At 35.7% G+C, this 22216-nt stretch overlaps 1 protein-coding gene across 3 annotated transcripts in view; it reads right to left on the bottom strand.

Moving 5' to 3' along the window:
• furina (furin (paired basic amino acid cleaving enzyme) a) overlaps positions 1 to 22216 on the bottom strand; it is an 87507-nt gene that overhangs the window by 63960 nt on the left and 1331 nt on the right. For 2 of the 3 annotated variants that reach the window (XM_053512636.1, XM_053512637.1), the window contains exon 2: positions 13373 to 13635. In XM_053512636.1, the coding sequence (XP_053368611.1) occupies positions 13373 to 13549 (177 nt within the window). In that variant the 5' untranslated portion in view covers positions 13550 to 13635. Of the gene's footprint in view, positions 1 to 13372; positions 13636 to 21470; positions 21491 to 22216 lie in introns of those variants that run through there. The other variant, XM_053512638.1, reaches the window with a different exon arrangement.

Genomic DNA, 22216 nt, shown 5'->3' with positions numbered 1-22216 from the left:
TGCATTTAAGTCCCCAAGCAGTCAATCCTTTTTTGTTTTTTTTGTTTAGCTTGGTGAAGAAGGACGAAAGACAGACGTAAGACTTATAACAAACACATCTGGTTTTGGTTATCGGCCTTTCTGACCTGTCTGGGGTTCAACTGCATTAACTGGACCAATCATTCACACACACACTATTTGAGGGAGTGGGGAATACTTACCCTAGAGGAAGGGGAGATAACCAGAAGGTTCAAACATTCAAGGTCTTCACCCCCGCTGTAGAGCAAGTGAGAGAGAGAGAGAGAGAGAGAGAGAGAGAGAGAGAGAGAGACGGAAAGATACCTGAGACACAGATAGGCTGCTCTCTGGAAACCAGAGGAGGATTGTTTTGGTTTAGGAGTAAAGAAGGTCACATCGCAGACGTTTACGTCAGATGGCAGCTCTGAACTACGCCCACACTGTCATGCTGGCCAACTGTCAGCTTGCCATTCAGTGGAAGTTGTGTCGAAACTGTTTATAGCCGTCACTCTGTACACAGACACACTTCATGGCTCTTAATACCCTAAGAACAAGTTACTATCTTTACTAGAGTTTATCTTTACAAGTTTTAAGTGCATGTGCTGAATTAAAAACGAACACTGATAAAACTAAAGCTTTCAAAAAATAAAATCAAAAATAGCTCACAAAGCTGTCTGGAACTAATCCATCCCCATTTGGGTCACTGGACTTTTTCCACATTACAAAAATAAATGAATTAATAATGTTTCAAGGGAATCTGTTGGAAAAATGATAGGGACCCAGGGCAGAATTCATGGTGTAACCAGCTAATAAGATTAATTTGAGGGCAACCCAAAAAATACCACGCTCAACTCGACTGAATATAAAATGACTTAAGAAAACAAATTGCACAATTTTCCACATAACAGAGTTCAGCCAGGACATGCTTATTGGGTAAAGCTTTGTTTCTTTGGTTTGTTCCAACAATTACAGTTTAAAATACATGTTTTTTATTAGAAGATATTGAATGTATGAACTGAATTCAGACCCAGGCCACAATTGATACCAAACTGAAATGGTGTGAAAAAGTGATTCTGACTTTAAAGATGCCATATTTTACTAGTGGTGCACACTTAACTGCTTTAAGAAAAACTAATACAAACACAAGTCAAAATGGCAATATGAACCTGTGCAATTATTTAATTGCAAAAGGCTCAATTTATTACAAGTAATAGACACTTATGTCCTATTCGCACAGGACTAGTATTCCCTGGGGACCTCGTGTGATTTGCAATAATTGCGTAGGTCGTCCGTAATCTTAATCCGGTGTGAATCGGCCATGTCTGTAATTTGTAAAGTACAAATTCTTCTGCAAATTATCTACCATATTCCGCCAAACACTAGGTCCTTTGATAATGGTCCCGTGTGAATCAGCACGTCTGTGATTTGGCCAGTATCTGGCAGAGTCGTACATAAATTTTTCAAGGTTTTTGTATTTCTGTGTGCCTTTATATCCATCTTTTGCAAAGAATGGAGGCTGCATTGGAGTGCTTTGAAAGTATTTTGGGTGCTGGGTCATATTGCTATACACCATACAACAATACAGTGCAGAGAAAGAGAAAGCTGAAAACCATCAGAAGCAAAAAGAATGATTAGAAAACAATGGATGGCGTATATTATAATTCGAGGTTAATGTGTTAAAGATAAATCAAGCATTCAGATCGAGCTATTGGATTTTTTTTTTTGTTCTTTTAAATTGATCTAACCGGACATCCATGAATTCGCTCCGCTTCCCATACAGATTGCACACGTGCGCGCACACAAAAACCCTTCCCTCTGATTTTCATCGCAACATACTCCTAAAAGACGCACACTTCAGGACATACAGTGGGGCAAAAAAATATTTAGTTAGCCACCAATTGTGCAAGTTCTCCCACTTAAAAAGATGAGAGGGACCTGTAATTTTCATCACAGGTATACCCCAACTATGAGAGACAAAATAAGGAAAAAAAAAAAAAAAAAAAAAAAAGAAAAATCACATTGTAGGATTTTTTTATGAATTAATTGGTAAATTACTCGGTAAAATAAGTATTTTGTCACCTACAAACAAGCAAAATTTCTGGCTTTCACAGACCTGTAACATCTTTAAGAGGCTCCTCTGTCCTTCACTATAGCCAAGACCAAAGAGCTATCAAAGGACACCAGAAACAAAATTGTAGACCTGCACCAAGTTGGGAAAGATTTATTCTGATTTGGAATGCAGAACAACTTAATACTAGCATCACTGTGCGCCTAAATGCAAAAACCAACTTGCTAAACATGGTTTAAATTAACTTTAAGAATAGCAACACATACAGCTTCTGGATGTAGTTTGAGGAAGTGATTATTGAATTTTTGTGTTTTATGCACAACTCTGTGCATAAACCTCTAGAATATATTGAATGGAGATCAGCAGTTTTGAAAACACTCAAACCAGACGAAGCTCTTGACCTGTATCTGCATAATTTTATGCCCTGCTCCAACCCTTACATGGCTTACTGGATAACTGCATGAATAAGCAGGAGTGGCATGTGTTCTGATTATGATGGCTGATTTGTCTTTGTTTTAGAGAACAAAAACACGTAATGAAACTGAACAATTTGACATTAGGTTTAGTATCTTAAAGCAAGCAAAAATTAGACATGCACACTACAATTATGAATATTAGCCCTGTAGTTGAAATGGTAAACATAAAAACCAACCATAGAAATCAATGTCTTATCATATTGAAATTAGGTACATTAGTGGATAATTGCTGGTTAAATGAACTACAGGAAAAAAAAAGGGGGGGGGGGGGGGATCAATGAGCCGTGTTAATCACCTTTCATTACCCCCTTTTTAGGGCAAAGAGACATTAAAGGTTTTTGTTTGAGACTAATGGCGCCATTTATAACATTTCCTTCACTCAAAGGTTAAAATCGGCCTCTTAAAATTTACATCATATTAAAGGTCAGTAAATGAGGTACTGGTAAACAGCTGCAGACTTTATGCTAGTGGAACAGACATTATATTTCCTCTTTTCCAGGTCTAACAAGAACTTTGAAGCATACACTTGAGCAAAAAGAAAATATTTCAAGTGCACTCTCGATCCCAACTGTGGTCAGTGTGGTTGCGACATGCAGCCTTGAAGAAACTTCTATCTGTGCAGTAAATCTAGTGACTCACATTTCAAGAATTTTGACTAGATTTGCATTTTTGTCAAACTTGAAATCAAACAGTCTGTTCTGGAATGTAAGCACTTTTGCAAGCTTCTGTGCAATGCTGATAATTAAATGCCTAGTTCTCCTTCCTGTTTGGGGGATTTTAATCTTACGTTTAAAGCCCGTAAAAAGAACAAATAACTCTGTGTGTTAATACTAATGATAAGCATGGCCATTGATAATAGACATGAATACTAAAACAACAGCCAAGAGCAGAATTTTGCCTTGCAACATCCAAGTTGAGCGTAAAAATCACTCTAGGAATGCATTAGTCTTGCTTTCTTCACTTCTGATACAACCGAGATTTCAAATCAGATCTCTGGGCACTGGTTAATACAAATACTAATCAGACAGTCTTCTCTCAGAATTCTGGTCACTAACCTAACAACCTGGGTCAAATGCCAAAAGTCACCTCCACAAAAAACAAAACCTAACCACTTAAAATTAATAGCCATAGACTAATCTTTAAAAAAGATGAGCATTAAAAGGTATTTGTAAGCAAGGAACTTTATGGATTTATCTAATTTGTTAATTACAAAAATAGTTCTAAAGTAATATCAAACAGAAATGAACAACCACTCAAAAAAGCCAAAAGGCTCTAACACTTTGATTTAAAACAATTTAAAATTGGGAATGTGACACAGGATGTTTGCTTAATAAATATTTTTCCCCCTCTGCTCTACACAGCATCATAATAACTCTAATATCTACTGTCAGAAGCATCTACATTCAGAACAATACTGCTGCTGCTCAGAGAAATAGGCATCCTCAGTGCTTTGCAAAGACATATCTGGTCATCACACCCTCACTTTCTCTACAAAGAAACCATCACCTTTGCATCAGCACATTACTGGGTTTCACTATAAATATGCACAAATCTTGTGATTGGCTGACAGACAGCCACGAAGCAGGGCACTCTGGGAAAGAAAGTGAGGGGCAATTTCTTTTAATATTGTTGACAGGAGACATCCGTGTGTCATTCTTTTTTTTTTTTTTTTTTTTTATAAACCTCTTGGGTCTGGATTTGTTACAAAAAGCAATTGAAACTAACTGAGCACAGCAGTAAAACATTTCTCTTGCAGTGGAATGCACAGTTGCAGAACCCTCAAACGGTGAGGTTTATCTTGTGTGGTTTTGGTCTTTTAAAAACATTCAAATGAAATATATATATAAAATTACTGTCTGTTTTTTATATCTAGTTTATGCACAGTTTAATCACACAGTGAATGGTGACAAATAAAAAGGGGGAAAAATGGTGGCTCTGAAGAAAAAAGGGAAAACCAAGTGCTTTTGGTATGCTGTGGGAAAAAAATTTTTGCCAGTGTAGTTTGAGTGTACTTGTCCTTTTGAGAGAGTTAATGCAAATGTCTCTTCCAGCATGACTCAGAGACCCCCATGCACAGACCCACATGCACAGAGAACAAGGGTTTACTGGACTGCTCGAGGGCTGTGGAAATTATGCAGATTATAACCTATGGTCCTCACACTCACCAGATCTCAACCCATATGAACTCAGATACTTAATAAAAAAATAAAAAATAAACACCTTAGAGCACTTTATTTAACAGTTATTTCTCAGATATATTCATTTCCCCCAATGTTCGTCAGGTCAGTTCCGAGAAGCCTGTGCTCAATGTAGCCTCCGACTCCTGTTAAGACAGTAAAATGACCCAACATGGTCCTCTGTTGCTGTATTCCATCTCCCTTAAAACTTTATAAGCCCACATTGAAACGGACATTTTACAAAACTTTTTTTTTTAAATACATCATTGTTGACATTTACACTATAATTTCCATATTTCTGTAATTTATGCACATTTTTAATACTACATATTTTATGTTCTATAATAAACAATAATTTAGAAAACACAGATGAAGTCGATTGCATTTATTTATAAACGTTTTGTGGGTCGTGGTCCAAGTAGGATTTAGGGTGCATTCTGACATGCTTTTCTGCTCACCATGGTTATAAACAGTTCCGACCAGGTTCTATTCCCTGTCTGTGAACCCCGGTTTCCTTCCACAGTCCAAAGACATGCAGATTAGCCTAATTCGAAGTCCCACATTGCCCACAGTGTGTGAGTCTGTGTACGCTGTGATAGGTTGGCACCCTGTCCATGGTGTAACTGGCCTCGTGCCCAAAGTCTACTGGTATAGACTTTAACCCCCGCCGCAACCCTGAATACAGAATTAAGAGGTATAGACGGCGGGTGAGTGAGTGTGTGTGAGAATGAGTCCTCTTCATTAGAACAAACTGGTCTGACCATTCTCTGTGACCTCTGAGATTAACAATGTGTTTCTATATGCAAAATTACTGCTGATTGACATTTTTTTTTATAAATGTTCTATGTGTGAAAATCTGCAAAAATAAATAAAAACTAGACCGTCTGACATCAATGCCACTATTAAAGTCACTGTGATTACATATTGTTTTCCCCTCATTGTGTGGTTCATACTGATGCTCTTGGCCTGTATCTGCATGATTTCATGCACTGCCATGCTACAGTGTGATTTGTTAATTAAATAAATAAATAAAAAAGCAGGAAATATCTGAATAATTGTGTCTGTAACTTGGTCACTTGCTCTCTCTCTGTAAACTTTTAAAAGCTTTTTCCCCCTTCACTTTCCCCTCTAAGCTTTTGTAATTCCTAAATTGTTCTCACACACCGACACAAGCCAACAAGTCCTTACTTTTTCATTATTATTTTTTACCTGTTCTATTGCTGCCATTTCTGATCTTAAAGCACTTTTCTTACGTTATTCACTGAATCTCTATTACAAGCCAAATTCTTTCTGTAAGCTAAAGCATCTGATCCTTGCTTGTATATCTCCAATGTGACCGCTGCTGTTAAAGCGAAAAACATAGTGGGAAATGTGGTTACAGTTCCCTTGCAAGTCTGCCTTGTTTGTAAATTATTCAGAGCACACACTAACTATAACAAAAATAAAGGAAGGCTAAATATTTTGCTTTTGTGGTAAAAAGGTTGCTATAGAGGACAAGAGAGGAGACGTGCTTCTCTGCCAGGCTATGAAAGCCGCCATGGTGTGGTGCAGCCATTTCCAAACCGATGGAAAGAGTTTTCTGATAAGAATTTGGTGGCAATGAACTTCTTACAATGAACAGGAAATAAACAACCGCTACGACTGCAAAACAACTGCAACCAAGCACACCTGGAGCTTCTGCATTACCTAAGTCCAGTTACTGCAAGTCCAAAAGAAATTACATACACTGAGAGACAACAGATAAGAAATTTATTAATATACCAAACTTTTGAATGCAAATGAAACCTTTTTACTTAGTAAAAAAATTTTTTAAAAGAGGTTAATATTAGCGTTTAGTAAAAAGACCAATCTGTGTATTTTGCAAGATAATTTCAGCCCATAAAGAATAACTAAAATTAAAAGAAGTTGCACTATCTCAGCAGGCAAGGCTGTGTACAAGAAAACAGAAGCAAGATGCTACAACAAGGCAATTAACTGAGGGCCCCCAGTAATCACACATTTTTAGGATAAAGATGCTATATACAAAAATAAAAAAATAAAATGATAATACCAAAGTGGTTCTAGATTGTGCCTTGCTTGCAATCCACTAACTAACTAATGGCAAAATAAACTAAATAATTATGAACCTAGTAAAATGGCAAATTCTGAACTCAAAAACATGACATTATACCCTACCAGCATACAGCTCATGTCCACTCGAGATAAAAACATGTAGTACAAGTCAAGTTTGGATTTATTTCTACAAATACAACAACAATACTGGATTTTGAAAACTTAAATGAAAATATAGGAAATAACCCATATGGCATTAAGCAATTAAGTAAACAAGTCAGTTGTTATTTTAAGGTCAACTGTTTCGAAATAGTTTTTGCAAAACAGTATTGTAAAGTGCATTTGCAAAACACTATTAGGGACCATGATGATATTGGGCTCTCATGAAGCCCATCACAGGAAAGCAACACCAAAACTTAAACAAAAGTTCATGTAGAGTTACCAGTAGAGATTGGGGAAAGGGGGGGTTAAAAAAAAAAGTAAAAAAAAAAAAATTTTTTTAAAAAGAGAGCGATTCAGTTATGCATTGCAATTCTTTTGTGTGGCAACTCGTGTATCGCCACAAGGACTGCAAAATTTGTTTAGTTTTCTTCTGTTTATTTTAAATACATTTTTCATTTGCATTTGAGGGGGTAAAATGTTGCTATTCCTCTACAATCCTGCAGGTGGCTGCACTCTAAATTATTCACCTACTGGCAGGCAGCAGAGCATCCTGTGTGGGAGGAGCAAAATACAGTTTTTCCAAGTTTTTTTTTGTTTAGAATTCTGGAAAAAAGTTTCCAATAGAATTTTTTTTTTCACAATTTTAATCAAATCAGCACCAGTGACTGGTGATTCCCATCCCTAATATATATATATAGACATATAAACAGCACACAAAGGCTGAACATATATCTTACTTACACATATTATGTAAATTTAATACACAGATAAATATCTATCTATACATATAATAAAATTGTAAAGTTGGCATGTCTGTACATTAAAGATCCGCAAAATAAAATGGAAAGGGGGGGGGGGGGGGATGGGTAAGATGAGTAATAAAACACATCAAGATGGAATTTTTGTCTGTTTGTGCATGCATCATGCAAAAACTACTGATTTTATTTGATACGGATTTTAATGGGGTTTTTACTGGTGTGTGGAGGTACTGTAGGAGCTTGTGGTAACACATAGGATTTGTTTCATCACAAATCGGCCCACAGGAAGAGAGGATGTGCTACTTTGAAATTTAAATGGAAAACACTGTTACATCATTAAAAAAAATAAAATAAAATAGACCTTAAAAAAAAAAAAAAAAAACATTAGTTCATCTCAAATTCAATAGATGGCACTTCCCATTTTTTTTTATATGTACTTATAAGTGCGCAATTGAAATCTTCAATACTTAATAAACGCATTATTGATCTCACAACTTTCTCACATTCTTCGCACTTCATGGTAACTCGTAAAAAATTTTTGTTAATTACAAAATTCAACAGATGGCATGGTACATTTGTTGAAACACGTTTTAAGAAATAAGTGTGAATGAATATAAATAAATATAAATAAATTTCCATGCGATCAAAGTCGCTGGCACACCTAGTGCAAATATATAAATCACAAGATCTTACTGGAAGGGCAAGTAATGATGGTAAGCGTTTTTTAACACCAGGGCTGAACCAGGAGAACAAGGAATCCAGACTTACAAGAAAACGTATATGTGTGTGTGTATATGAGTGTGTGTGTATATGTGTTAGGAGACATGTGCATACATACAGTACATGCTTACACACACACACAAAAAAAAAGGCTAGTTGGTTAAAAAGGCAGAAATCTGCTGACCCTTTCTAACACGACATACTCATGACTTTCAATCCACAAAGTATTTAAAAAATGAAAAAGAAGAAAAACAGCTATCGATGAACATTTTATGGATGTTAATTCCTGAATGCTTCCTGTTCGAGGTGGGTTTGATGATGAATTCAACATCTGGCAGCATAAAAGTCTATGCGGAGATGACACTGCTGTAATAAGAATTTATTAAAAATACCCATGATTCCACTTAAACAAATGACGTAGAAGGAGGAGGTAAGGAGGGTAAGGAGGTAAAAAGCTATACGGAAGTAGTGTATTGATTATCGTAAATGTACGTGAGTCAGGAACAAAAAGCAAACACTCATGAAGTCAGATCGCCTCGAATGAACCCTGACAAACATTAAGTTCTCGTAAACTCACTCGATCATCAAATATTTGCAAAAGCAGACTGCTCTGCTTTATAAAATGTGGTGGAATTATACAACTTGCCAGATTATTGGATTACTTACTGTATTGGGTTACAGTAAGCGAAATTTCCACATTTGGATATTTGTAACATACCTTTAAACCAGAGGAAGGAAATAGTTCAGGGTCAATAATGTGCCCTAAAAAGCATCAGATGCAGCTGTGATCTTGCTTTCTCTGCACGAACACGTCACCTGCAATGACCTGGTTTCCCAGCTGCACAAATTTAACAGATGCCTTCGTGGGAGTTTAAGCCTTTGTTTTTAAGAGCACTTGTAAAAACAACACAATGTGAAGAATGAAGAAAACATACTGCAGGTGTCAGTTTTGTTCTGGCACTGATATGAACCTGAATAAAAAAAAAAAATTTTAAAAAAAAAGAATGCCGTACCTGTACCTCAAAGACAACCAACACACACACACACACACACAAAAGAATTCACTTACTCCATTCCATTTAAAATGCACCATCATAAATCTAATTACAACAGCATTCATTATCATTGCATTTATTACATTACTTCATCGTGGCCTGCATGGCCTGACTCGATTTTCTTAATGAGAGATTTTATTTGGGAAGACCTGATTGGAGAAACTAAGGTTTGGCGAGGGGGCTGCTTTGTGCGTCAACATTTGATTAAGACATCAGCCTGGCCTGCTGGATTCTGTGGCCCTCACTTGGCACACGCTGAAGGACTACATGGTTCAACAGATGCTGAGACATCTGGGGACATCAAGCTTCCGCTTCAGAACATTCTAAATATCAGACAAAGAGCGCTCTCTTTTACAAACCCATGTGTACATGCCAGTAATGGCTGTATACAGTTACAGAAGAGAAACTAGTTAAATCACACTATCAAGTGTCACCAAACATGTGGTTGAGTTCCCTTTTAAGTTTGGTTCCCCTCGATGTCTTGTCCTCAAGTCAACTCATGAAGTGTTTTTTTTTTTTTTTTTTTACCCTGTTACCTCTGACGTAAACAAAGCCTTTCCTCACTGTGTTTGGCCTTTACTGCTTCATCTGGTTACTTGGAGTCTCTATTGCACATGTAACTAAAAACTGCTGCAACATTTATTCAAATAAATAATTCAACACAAAACCCTTCTACATGGCATATTTTCCGAAGCACTTACCTCTAATTAATTCATTAGCGTGCACAAAAAAAAGTAGTAATTATTTCCAATTGGTCTAGGTCTTATTCTGAGAAATACCTTTTGCTAATCATAAAATATGCCGTAGCACGCACCTAGAAAAACGACATCACGATTGGTTTCAAAACTAATATTTCAAAAGGTCAAGGACTGTTGTGTTTAATAATAATTTAAGAAGAAATAAACTAAGATTTTTTTTTATAAGCTTTATGGTAAGCACACTCATCCCATACATGGCTGTAAAAAAGACTGCACTTTAAAAAACAGCCAGCATGCACACTTACATACACATACACACGCACGCACACGTCAAGCCACCCAAGCAGTCAGGAAAATGTTTTATGTATTTCATCAGCCACCCAGAGCGCACAAACCATACATTTAGGAAAATGATACATTTATGGGCTCCCTATAAACAGGTGGAAGGGAGGGAAAGAAAAAAAAAAAGGAAAAAAAAACTTGAGTTGCCTTTTCCTGACTACTGCAGTTTCTGCTGTTCAAAGTCCCCTTCGAGAATGACTTTGATTTTGTACCTGGTAAAGAGATTGGATCATCTGTATCTATAGCAAACACACTGTTCAAATAGCAGCAGCAGAAAAGAACATCCAGGAAGCAGTGGAGGGCTGAACTAATCATCTTTTCGGTGGAAAAAAAAAGAAAGAAAAAAAAAAACCCTAACCAGTCATTACTGATACAACAATGTTGGACTCCATGTAGAGAAAAAACTCAAAACACACAACCTTCAGATATGAGTAACAAAAGCCATATCCTGCAGCTTAAAATAACTGGAACAAAGCTGTGCCATGAGTTCTGCAGTAAAGACTGTTTTTATGTTTGAACCTTCTTGGGGTAGCTGGTGTCAAAACACTTCAGTCTCTTGCCATTACTTTACCCAGGAGACTTCGCATCATTCCACCCAACATTTGTACCTTCAGTATACAAACATATACCAAGTAGTGACGGGTTGTTCATGAACGATTCGTTCTTTTTGAATTGATCTTTAACATGACTCAGAAGAACGAGTAGTCTCAGGGAGTGATTCGTAAAAATTTTTACTGGGCGCGCGTGCGTAAATCATCACAAAAGGTTATGTACAGGAAACAGAGTCTCTCTCAATGACTCTAGTCCGAGTCGTTCGTTCTTTCGTCATGTGACTCCCATAGACACTATGCAGTGCGGTTCTTTCTCAACAAGCCTGGGAAGTATTTGTATGCAGTATCATAGGCAGTTGGTTTACTTTGGCACCTGTCTACTTTAGCAATGTTATTCATTACCTACTGTAGTTCGATAATACCAAGAAGGTCTAAATTCTAAAACTAGAAAAAAATTGTACATTTAGATTTTTTTTCCTTGTAAAGTCCAAATGTAGCATTACTTCTCAGTTAACAAATAACCCTAACACATAAATTATTATTCTGTTATGAGTGACAATCTTGCAGCTACACTCAGAAAAGGTGTACACTTCAGTTGCCATATGCATTTGACATTTCCTTTCGAAAGACTGCTATTTTTTGGCATTGATTTTATAACTGCATTTTAGAGATATTATATCCCATGTAGGGTAAATGCATGCAACCTAATTATAAAAAGAATAAGAGGACAGATTTTGCAGGCCTGTAAAAACAATTACATGCTAGGGTGCTGAACATGATTGGTCAGAAGCTGCGTGTTATTTTTGTACAAAGGCACGACTTGCACAGTAGTTCAAGCTGTAACATGAACCACAGGTTTGTATCAATATGACTGATCTAATAGCTTATTTTCTTCAACAGCTTATGCACAGGAACTTGTACAGCAGACATTCCAGATAAACGTATGATAAACTCATTTAGAAATGCGTTATTTAACAAAGGTTTAACAAACGTTTATGTATGGAGTCTTGGCTGTAAACACTTCGTAGCAGCGACTGTGCTTTACAGCCTTCAGAGTAGAGAATCTTATGCTTTCTGGGTTCTCTGTAAAATGATATGCGAGAGGATAAAAAGTGTAAGAAAGAGAGACACAGGGGCTGGGGAAGAAATGACTACTCATCATGTCCTAACTTGTCTTAGACGACAAGTCTTTCGATAAGAGTGGAGTTTATTCTAACAGCGAAGTCTGAATAAATATCGAACAGGATGTTTAGAAAGCACATATGCGGTTACGCTCAGGTGTTCAAACATCTGACCATATAGAGTACCTGGATGGTAGCTGGACAAGTTGCTTAAAATATTTAGAAATGTACAGAAATTAGGTTTTGAATTTTTTTTTAAATTATTATTTATACTCTAAATGTTTCCTTAAATAACTTACATGCACTGCTTGGACAAGCAAAATAATCTCCAAAATATGAGCAATAATGTACAAAACAAAAATTGCAATCTTGAAATAATGTGTGCAAGTAGAATTCTTATAAATCACAGAAATCCTTCCAAAAATGTATTTAGTTTTTAGATACAGTCTCTATATCTGCCTTTCCTACCCAAAACCAGTAACACTATGAAGCTCTCAGTAATGATCAGAGAACCGAATTAGTCCTTTTGAAAGGGGCGAGGCTTTTGTTTTAAATTCTATTGAAATCTAGAAATGAATTCTTGTAATCACAGAAATCCTTCCAAAAATGTATTTAGTTTTTAGATACTATCAACGTCTGAGAAGAGCAACTGTTTTTCACTTCAAATTATTTAACTAAACACAAAGTAAAAAGGACTGCAACTCCATTTCATCAACATAGATATTTTCCCCCGCTGTATCAGGATGTTTTTAGATCTGCTGTATCCAGAAATAAATAAATCAAATTGTCACTTTTTGTTTTCCCCTATATAGTATACCTATAATTTAAAGGCATTTCCTCACACTTTTTGGACTCATTTCCATAATTCTTCAATCCTGTAAAGCGGCTTTATGACAATTTTATGCTTTGTGACCATTGTTAAAAGTGCTATGTAAATAAAATTAAATAAGGACAGGCTGGTTATTTGCTGGATACTGGAACATGCTTTTATAAAAAGCTGCCTATATAAAAAATAAAATAAAAGCAATATAAAAGTAAACCTGTGAAATTAATATAATGCATGAAGATCATGCTTTGCCATGATCGTAAGGGACAATCAAGGCTTAATTACTAAATACCAGCAGACAGGAGAGATTTTTTAGGACAAAATCGTCACTGTAAAGAAATAAATAATCACAGCTTGCATGATACTCACATTGCCATGGTTAATGAAACCATGCTTTTGGGCAATGCGGTTGGCTTCCTCCTCTCCTCCGCTGATATGGACGGCCCATGTGTTTGTGTAAACCTTTTGGGCAAGGGACGGCGTGACCTCGGAGGATAGAAGAGTCAGTAAGGTGACAAATGGCAAGCAGGCCAGGCACAGCTCCATCAGAGAGGATGGAGGTCTGGAAACCTCAGTTCTTCAAGTCCCTCAAAACGTGCACATGAAGCGAAGGCAGCAAATCTTCAAATCAACTGGGAAGGAGACAAAACATTCCATTATAAGTTCTGCATTTCACCCGTGCATCAAATTAAAGTGTGCTGTACTCTCAATTTCTTGGTGAAGCTTAAGACGGAGCCAATACTGAGAGGCTTGTCAAAAACAAACAACATATACACAGGCGAGTAAAGAATGGTAAGAAAAACTAAAGTGTAATGAAAAATTACCTGGCTAAGCTGTCAGCGTTTCAGGGCTACCGTTTTGACTAAAGCAGGAAGTGTAAGAACTTTAGTTCCCCTTCATACGAGATATATATATATATATATATATATATATATATATATATATATATATACACATATATATACACACACACACACACACACACATACATACATACATACACTTACAAATTTCAATGATTATCCATTTCCTTTTTTAAAACTCAAATTGAATTATGGCAGCAATGTGTAGTATTACGTTTCCCCTAAAGATGCCAGTACTGGCACCATTGCTAATGCCATCATGTGACTGTCGAAAGAGAGGCATATCATTTTTTGGGGGGCTGACTCCATGTGTGTGTGTGTGTGTGTGTGTGTGTGTGTGTGTGAGAGAGAGAGAGAAAGAGAGAGAGAGAGTGAGTGAGAGAGTTGTATAACAAAATTGGCTGCGTTTATTTTTCATTTGCATTCGCTGCTCATCATTGCGATCATTGCAGAACTATTAGGTCACAAAGCGATCAGGCAGGTAAATGAGCACGAAAATTGGAACATAAATAACACCATATTGTTAATGTGAAGGAACATTTAATTTTGCTTAACAAGCACACCCTAATTGCTAGAGGATGAGTGTATTTCAGTGACACACCCAACACAAATCATGCACAATCCATGCATTGATGGCTTTCATTTCATTTGTGGCTAGTGAGAATTTCTCCATAAACAGCAACAATACACCCACTTATACTAGCGTAGTTATGACAGATGAACGTGAGCATTTCAAAAGATCACACCCTAATAATAAAGTCAGCCTCTGATTAATTGTTATATGAATGTGAAAACAATTAACACATACTTAAAACCCTCAAAATAATAAATTGTAATAACAAAACTGTATATATCTACCACTCAAAGACTTTTCCTCTCAGATTTAAAAGATGAAACTAGACAATAAATAAAAACAGAAGGAAAGTATAAGAGGTGATGCTGAACAATTAAGTTTACTGACTGTAATGCTAACAAATCTTTTTCTCAACAGGGTAGGCTCAAAGGTTTTATGTTTTTAAAACAGCAACTAGGCAACAATAATTATCTATTAACGTAATACATGATGTCATTTTGTAAACCTACTTTTAAACCTATTGAATTTTGTGAAGCATCCCATTATTATTTATGTTTCAGCAGCTGTAAACACTCAGATTTTTATGTAATACTTTAGATCTTATGTTACTGAGAAATATATTTTTTTCTTTAGAGAATGTTTTGCTGCTTTTAGACACAGAATAAAAAAAAAATACTGTTAAAAAAACAAAAAAAAAAAAAATGGACGCTGGTTTCATGTGTCCTCAAGGAAGCATGTGCTGGTCTCCCCCCTTCCCATGTGATAGAGTGGGTGAAAAATATGGAAAATGACCAATCTGTAAGGCAACTGAGAAAATACTTGTTCTGCTAGCTGATTTCCTTTGGTCCATAATCCAAAGGCAGCATCTTATCACTACAATCAGGTGACTTAGTTTCTTTCATTCCATGGGGGGAGAAAAAAGCAACAACAACAACAAAGCATTGTTTCTAGATTCTTCATCGTCCATGTTTCTAATTTATTAACACTTAACTATCTTAAAGCTCAGATTTTTGCACAACACCACTTTAGTATAGACCTTCAGCCTCTAAATGGTGGTCTTCAAAATTGCATTTCCTACAAACTTAAGATAAACCAAGTGTTCGGCCAACAACAGCATCTTATTTTGACAGTGTTTGCTAACACATGCTTGTCACATGGTGTCTTGTTTACTTTCTAAATTTGTGTCTGTGGTCTCTTTTTAAAAGAATTGTGCTTGCAAAAATGTTCACAACATCCAATCACTCCTTTACTCACTTACCATTTACGCTATTTACTTTTACAGAAAGCACCATACAATGCAGCAGTGAAGACACACAGCTCAATTTAAAGAATAATTCCAAAAACCACAAACAATACAGAAATTTAAAAAAAAGATACGCATCAAATACACTAGTAACATAATTAAAGTACTGTTTATCAATTAAAGAAATGGGAACAAATGTTTTACTGCAACAGGATGCATAGTGTTTAAAGATACAATTAAAAAATCTGTTGTTTATGTAACAACCTCACCAGCAACCTCATTTACCCTCTCATCTGTTCCAACCACTCATCATTCAGTATTACCAGGACATTATTCACCAGCCTGATCATCTGTCATTAACTGCACCTGTTTATCTCTGGTTCTTGCCCCAAGTTAGATTTTTTAAAAATGCTTTATATGATTAATTGATTACTGTGTGGCTTAACAAACAAATAACATTCTTCAGAAACTGCTCTGGTACAGGAACTGGACTAAAAATGTTCAAAAAAACTGCCAAAAAGTCAAAAAAAACTGCCAAAAATGAGAGCCAAGCAAAAGATGTAGAGAAATGACAGGTGGCTTAATACTTTTGCACAGTACTTCAAATAGCAATTAGACTGCACTCTGGAGTAACACAGTGAACAAGTAGAGGGACTGGATTTGCTAACTGGGATTTAAGATGATACAAAACGTCTGCAAACTAAGTAGAGGACCATTTTAGATATAGAAACTGAAAAAGCACTGTAGGTTTGTTAATTCATTCAATTCTTATTACAACATTCCCAATCCAAACAAATGCGCATATCTGTAACTGTACAATAATGTAATAATTAAACAACAATTAACCTCCACCTATGCAATTACGTTATTAATAATCTTTTTAACAATCTCCAACTCCACCTTGACAATTGAAGGCAATTTTCATTCCATTCAACTTACTCAGTTGCGTGTAGGTATCACATATGTTAAAATGAAGGCAACAGAATTACCCAAATACACTTTTATGAAAGATACAATCCAAGTCCTATTTAGCTATTGTTATACATTTTCAATATTTAGAAAGTATGCTTTCCTTTTATTTAATCTTTTTTTTTATGTTATAACCTAGGCCAACTTCAGCATACAGTTCAACAACTTTTCTTAGCAATTCCTTTTCCCAGAGCTGTCCAGGAACGAATATTCTGTTTGTGATTCTTGTCTACAACTAAAAAATTCAAAGGCTTACAAAAAATCTAATGTGCCCTAGGTAGAATCTGAATTCAACACTTCTTTTTACAATTTATGTTGTCCATGAACATTTAGTAAAAATACTCCTACGGTTTTTAGCAATATTTGCTGGTCAAATTCAAACTGAATTAACAAAATTACACATTGACTGAAAAAACCATGTACATTCCATACAGCTGGGGGGAATTTTTTTTTTCCTTAACCACATAGAACATGTCGACAGCATTCGGCTATATTTAACACATGTTTTGAGTTTGCTCTGGCTCCACCTGTTCTCGGTATGGTCTACTTGACATGTAGCATGAATACGAACACAAAAGCACATACTGCAACGCATTAACAGGAATTTTCTTAGAATGAGGAAAGTGACAGAAAAATGTTCTATACCATAGTAAGACTCACTTATTTCCTTTTGAGGACACAATAACAATCACAAAAAGCAGATTATAAAGCATGACTGACTATGATTACATGCCTGCGCTGTAGAGATTAGTTGAAATAACATGCAGCTACTTTTGCACCACTCTTACATAGAACTTTGCGTGACAGCAAGCACAGAGTCGAACAAAAAAGACAAAAAAAATCTAACACACTGACATTTGAATCGTATTATTATGAAAATTTAATAATATTATTTATATTAAATAGTCTCAGGTGATTTCCATCCCTACTAAACTGTTATAGCTTCTTGTCATATTTTGGTCTAAATTGTCTAAGAGTTTGATGCATTTATATCAGCGTACTTTAAGTAAGTACCTTGCAATTTTATTTCAGAGCTTTTGCTTTAGCAAACTGCATACTTGATGCATAAAATAAGATGTTAAATGTCAGGTTTGTGATTACTTGTTGATTAATCTACATGCGTAAATGGCTGTTCAAATTTCTTTTTTTTTTTTTTTTTTTAATGACACATCACGGAATCAATTACCCTTTTAGGTTTGTAATTCTGTTCATGGACTGATTCATAATTCAAGGAAAGATCAAACACAAGTTAAGAGCAGACTACCTGAAAATTAACATTGAACTTTTAATGTAAACTTTATACTGGATAGCTCAGAAGCAATTTATGGTTAGGGTTTTTTTTTTTCTTTCCTAACATAGATGGTTTAAAATCTTTGATATACATTTGGAATTTCCCTAGACACTATTAAACAGCCAGTTGAAGGTCAGTGTTAACTTTTTTAAATGAATAAGCCTTAACCTTAACAGACATGATTCGTGAAGCAAAATTGGTCACATAATGCTTAAATTTCAGAAGTAGCTTGTTTGGCACACACATTTCTGTATCAAACACTACAGCTCAAAAGTGTGGGATCACTTTTGTGGGGGGGCAAATTTCTTTTTTTTTTGTTTAGGGATTTATTTTCTACATTCTACAACAATACTGGGGATTTCAAAACTATGAAATAACATACGAAATTAAGTAATTATGTAACAACAACAACAACAGTCAGTTGTTTTAGGACGCGCAGGTCCGCCTTTCTGAAATAGTACTTGCAAGAACAGTGTTGTTAAGTGCATTTGCAAAACTCATCGAGCGCCATGATAAAACTGTCTCTCATGAAGACCTACCCAGAAAAGCAAGACCAAAATCTAGCTCTACTGCAGAGAAGAAGTTCATTTAGAGTTACCAACAACCATGGAGTTAGAAAGTGATCCCAAACATTTGAGCGGCATACAAATGAGCACAAATACTGTGTTTTGGCCGAAAAGAACTCGGACAGAAATTTGTGTTACCCTTTGTGTTATGACTTTGTGTTTAAAGATGCAACTAAAGCAAGGCAGCTTGCCTGGGCATCACTCACGTACCACTACCATGGAAATCATGTGTTTGTATAATGCAATAAAAAAAAAAAGACCTTAAAAAAATATCAATTGTATGCTAGCTAAGGCATGTAAATATTAGCTAAATAAATGTTTGTCATCCTGCCTCAAAAGATGACGCAAAAGTAAACACGCGTATCATTGGCCCTGAACCACCCAGATTTGCTATTGTGTGCAAGGGACTAGACACCTGAATAAAAGGACGAGGAATAGAAATGGCTAGAATAATGGGAAATAATGCATTTCTAACAGAAACGAATAAGAAGATCAACTATTCTAACTATTTATAACCACAACTATCTCTAACATCAAGTCAAACCGGGACTAGTGATGCAAACGTTTTTAAAGAAGGCTGTTATAAACAGATCAACTTGTAGCAATCTGCGGAAGAGATGAGTCCATCTGTGGGAACTGTACACACAATTATTGACACAATCACCACTTGCACATGGTTAAGCCATAAAAGGAGTTGTGAAACAGGCAGCCTGGTCATGGCTCTGGCGTACTGACAAATCTTTTTACCTTGAAGTACTAGTGAAATGCTGGGGTACGTTCATTAGTGTAGCAGGGGACTATATTGAGAAATAAAGGGAATTTTTACTCTCTGGGTTCTGTTCTTCTGCCCAAATAAAAGTCCTGGTGTGACTTGAACACCCCTTCTTTACTCAGAACGTTTAAATGTTACCATTTATAATTTTATTTAATGTTGTGAAACAGCCACTCCCTCGGAAGCCTCCCATTTTCTTCTTTCTTAAAGTTAATAACACTGGCTCCTTACATAAAAAAAAGGCCGGCACCTCAATGATTACATGATTCACTGTTGTATAATAGCCTTTTATCCATTTGTTATTAGGTCTAGAACTACCGAATGTGCGAAGGTTTCAAGGTTCTGCTTGCGTTCATGCCGGTTTACTCATCAGTCCTCTGGAATCGCAACACTAACCTGCACCTAGATGTCAGTGTGCGAGTGCGTAAATGTGCGTATTTAGGGCGTGAAATGACCTCCCCTTTTAATATTATCACGATACCTAGGTGTCGATTCAATTAAAATTGTAATTCTATAAGAATCATATCCCCATTCTTTATAACACATATATGTATAATAAAACTGTAAAAGGGGTCTATACATTATAGATATTTGTGAAAAAAAAATATGGGGGGATGCAAGATGATTAATAGAACACATCATGATGTGTTTTTTTTTTTTTTCTCTGTGTGTGTTTGTTCATGCATCACAAACTACTGAACAAATTATAATGGAATTCTCACAGGTGTATTTGGCTGAACTTGAGGTAGGTTTTGTTTCATTACAATCAGCCCATGAGAAGAGAAGATTTAATTTTTATATCATTTCAAGTCTAAATGGAAAATGCTCCAATATCATTTAAAATAAAATAATTAATTTTAAAAACCTTGAATAAAAAAATTTTAATTTAAAAATTCGACAAATATCATTGTACATTCCTTTAAAACACACTTATTAGTGTGCCATTAAAATCTACTTAATATTTCAATTTACAATTTCGTAGCCAAATCTAGCACAAACTAACTTCACATTTACCTTAAAATTAAATGCGACATTCCCTAAAACTGCTATCTCTAAACAAACTTTAAATAATTTTCTCCTGCCACACGAGATAAAAATGTGTAAATAGTTCAGAATGCACTACCTGTAAGATCATAAATTCAGGATTTAAGATTTAAAATGATGACGTTTTTTCCTCCTCTACTGTCTCCGAGGTCTTGACTTGAAAATGAGCACACAGGTACCCAGGGCTTCTATCCCAGACAATTTTCAAATCATTAGCATTCACAGTGTTTTGAGACTGGTAAAAGCGTGTGTAATGAGTAGGTTTGAGACTAAGTAGCTCACATTGTTTAAAGAAAAAGACAGATCGAAGACTTTTAAGCACATGACTTTTGATAATATAACGCAGTAAAAACGTGTTTCTGTTGCGCCACTCGGAAGCTTCTGTGCTTTGTACAGAATCTATATCAGAGGTTGATCGGCCGATCGACTGGTTTACTTCCATAACAAATGTTTTTTTTTATTAACTTTAGTGTTAGTATGGTAATATAACTGAATCCACTCCCCCCCCCATGATATATTGATCCGTGATTAAAAAGTTTAATGTATTAATAAATGACACGCTGTAAACTTTAACGGTTTAACAGTAGATATGATGTTGTGAAATTTCCAAGAGACAAGTCAATCTCAACTAAGTAAATAAGTTCTCAACTACATTATATCTGTGACAAACAATTAATTAAAACAACCATTTTTAATGTTAGCTACATTTTATATTACAGATATATAGTTACTGTTTTGCAAGCATTTCTGCTCTACAAAAATAATGCACATCTCCTGACCAAGATTAGATTGGATTCAATAGTTTCATTGTTCTGTGGTAGAATAAACATTAATCAATACCTCCTAATCAATCAGTGGTGAGAATTCATTAAGTCACATAAAACTCCACATACTCAAACTATACACTGAACTATAACTGTAAAAGCTCTTACTATATTGTTACTGCAGGCATGTTAAAATATCACTGACCCTCCGCTCCACTTGAGATGAGGCTTTCTAAACTTCCCAATCTGAAAGTCTGTACAGTACATGGAACAAAGTTCCTCAGACTTTGACAAAATGTTTCCGAAAACAAAAGCAGTGTAATAATGTAACAGTGCAAATCAAACCTGGAGTTAAAATTTTGCCAAAACAAATGTACTCACTTCTGTACGAACCCCAGGCAAAGGCAGATAGACAGGTTGTCCTTAACAGACAGACAGGCTTTTAAAGTAAACGTTGACACAAGGTTTAAAGTACACCCCATTTGTGTGACATCACCTGAGCACGCCTAGAGCAAAACATGTCTGCGAACACTTTTAACAAGGATAACGGAGTTACAAAGAATACCAAAGCATAAAGTTCTCTCAACCTTGAGTCCAGGAGTGTTGAAAAACATTTAGACTCATTTTTCCAGATACAGTTTCTCCTACTGAGTCACGATTTAGTAAGAAGCACTGACACGTACATCCAAATCCTGACTGTCAGGAAGCTTGAGGCGAGAGCTTATATCAGAGCCTCTTAAGCTGATCTGGAGGTGAAAAAAAATAAAATCCAGTCTGTTTGGGGGGTTTGGGAATTGTAAACCAAAAAACAAGTAGAAAAAAAAGCTAAAAGGGGGCTGTCAAATCTAAAGGAAGTATAAATACACTAAACTACCTTTTTTTGTAATTTTTGCTTATTTGTTAGTTTTTACTGTTTTCCAGGACCAGAAGTAAAACTGAGTGCGACAGACATTTTTTTTTTTTATGCTAAAACATGAAAAATATTCCCATCACTCTTACTTTGTTTAAGTGCTTACAATTTGAGTCCCTTACAAACAGGTAAAACCTAGAAACCAAGTCAGATTTCATTAACATGATGCTGGAAAAAAAATTAAGTTATTTATTAATTTTTTTAAGGGTCTCAACCT

Source organism: Clarias gariepinus, chromosome 15 (genome assembly GCF_024256425.1).
Source record: "Clarias gariepinus isolate MV-2021 ecotype Netherlands chromosome 15, CGAR_prim_01v2, whole genome shotgun sequence".
Lineage (NCBI taxonomy): Eukaryota > Metazoa > Chordata > Actinopteri > Siluriformes > Clariidae > Clarias > Clarias gariepinus.
Note: the sequence above shows the minus strand (reverse complement) of the source record. Positions and strands in the feature narration are given on the sequence as shown.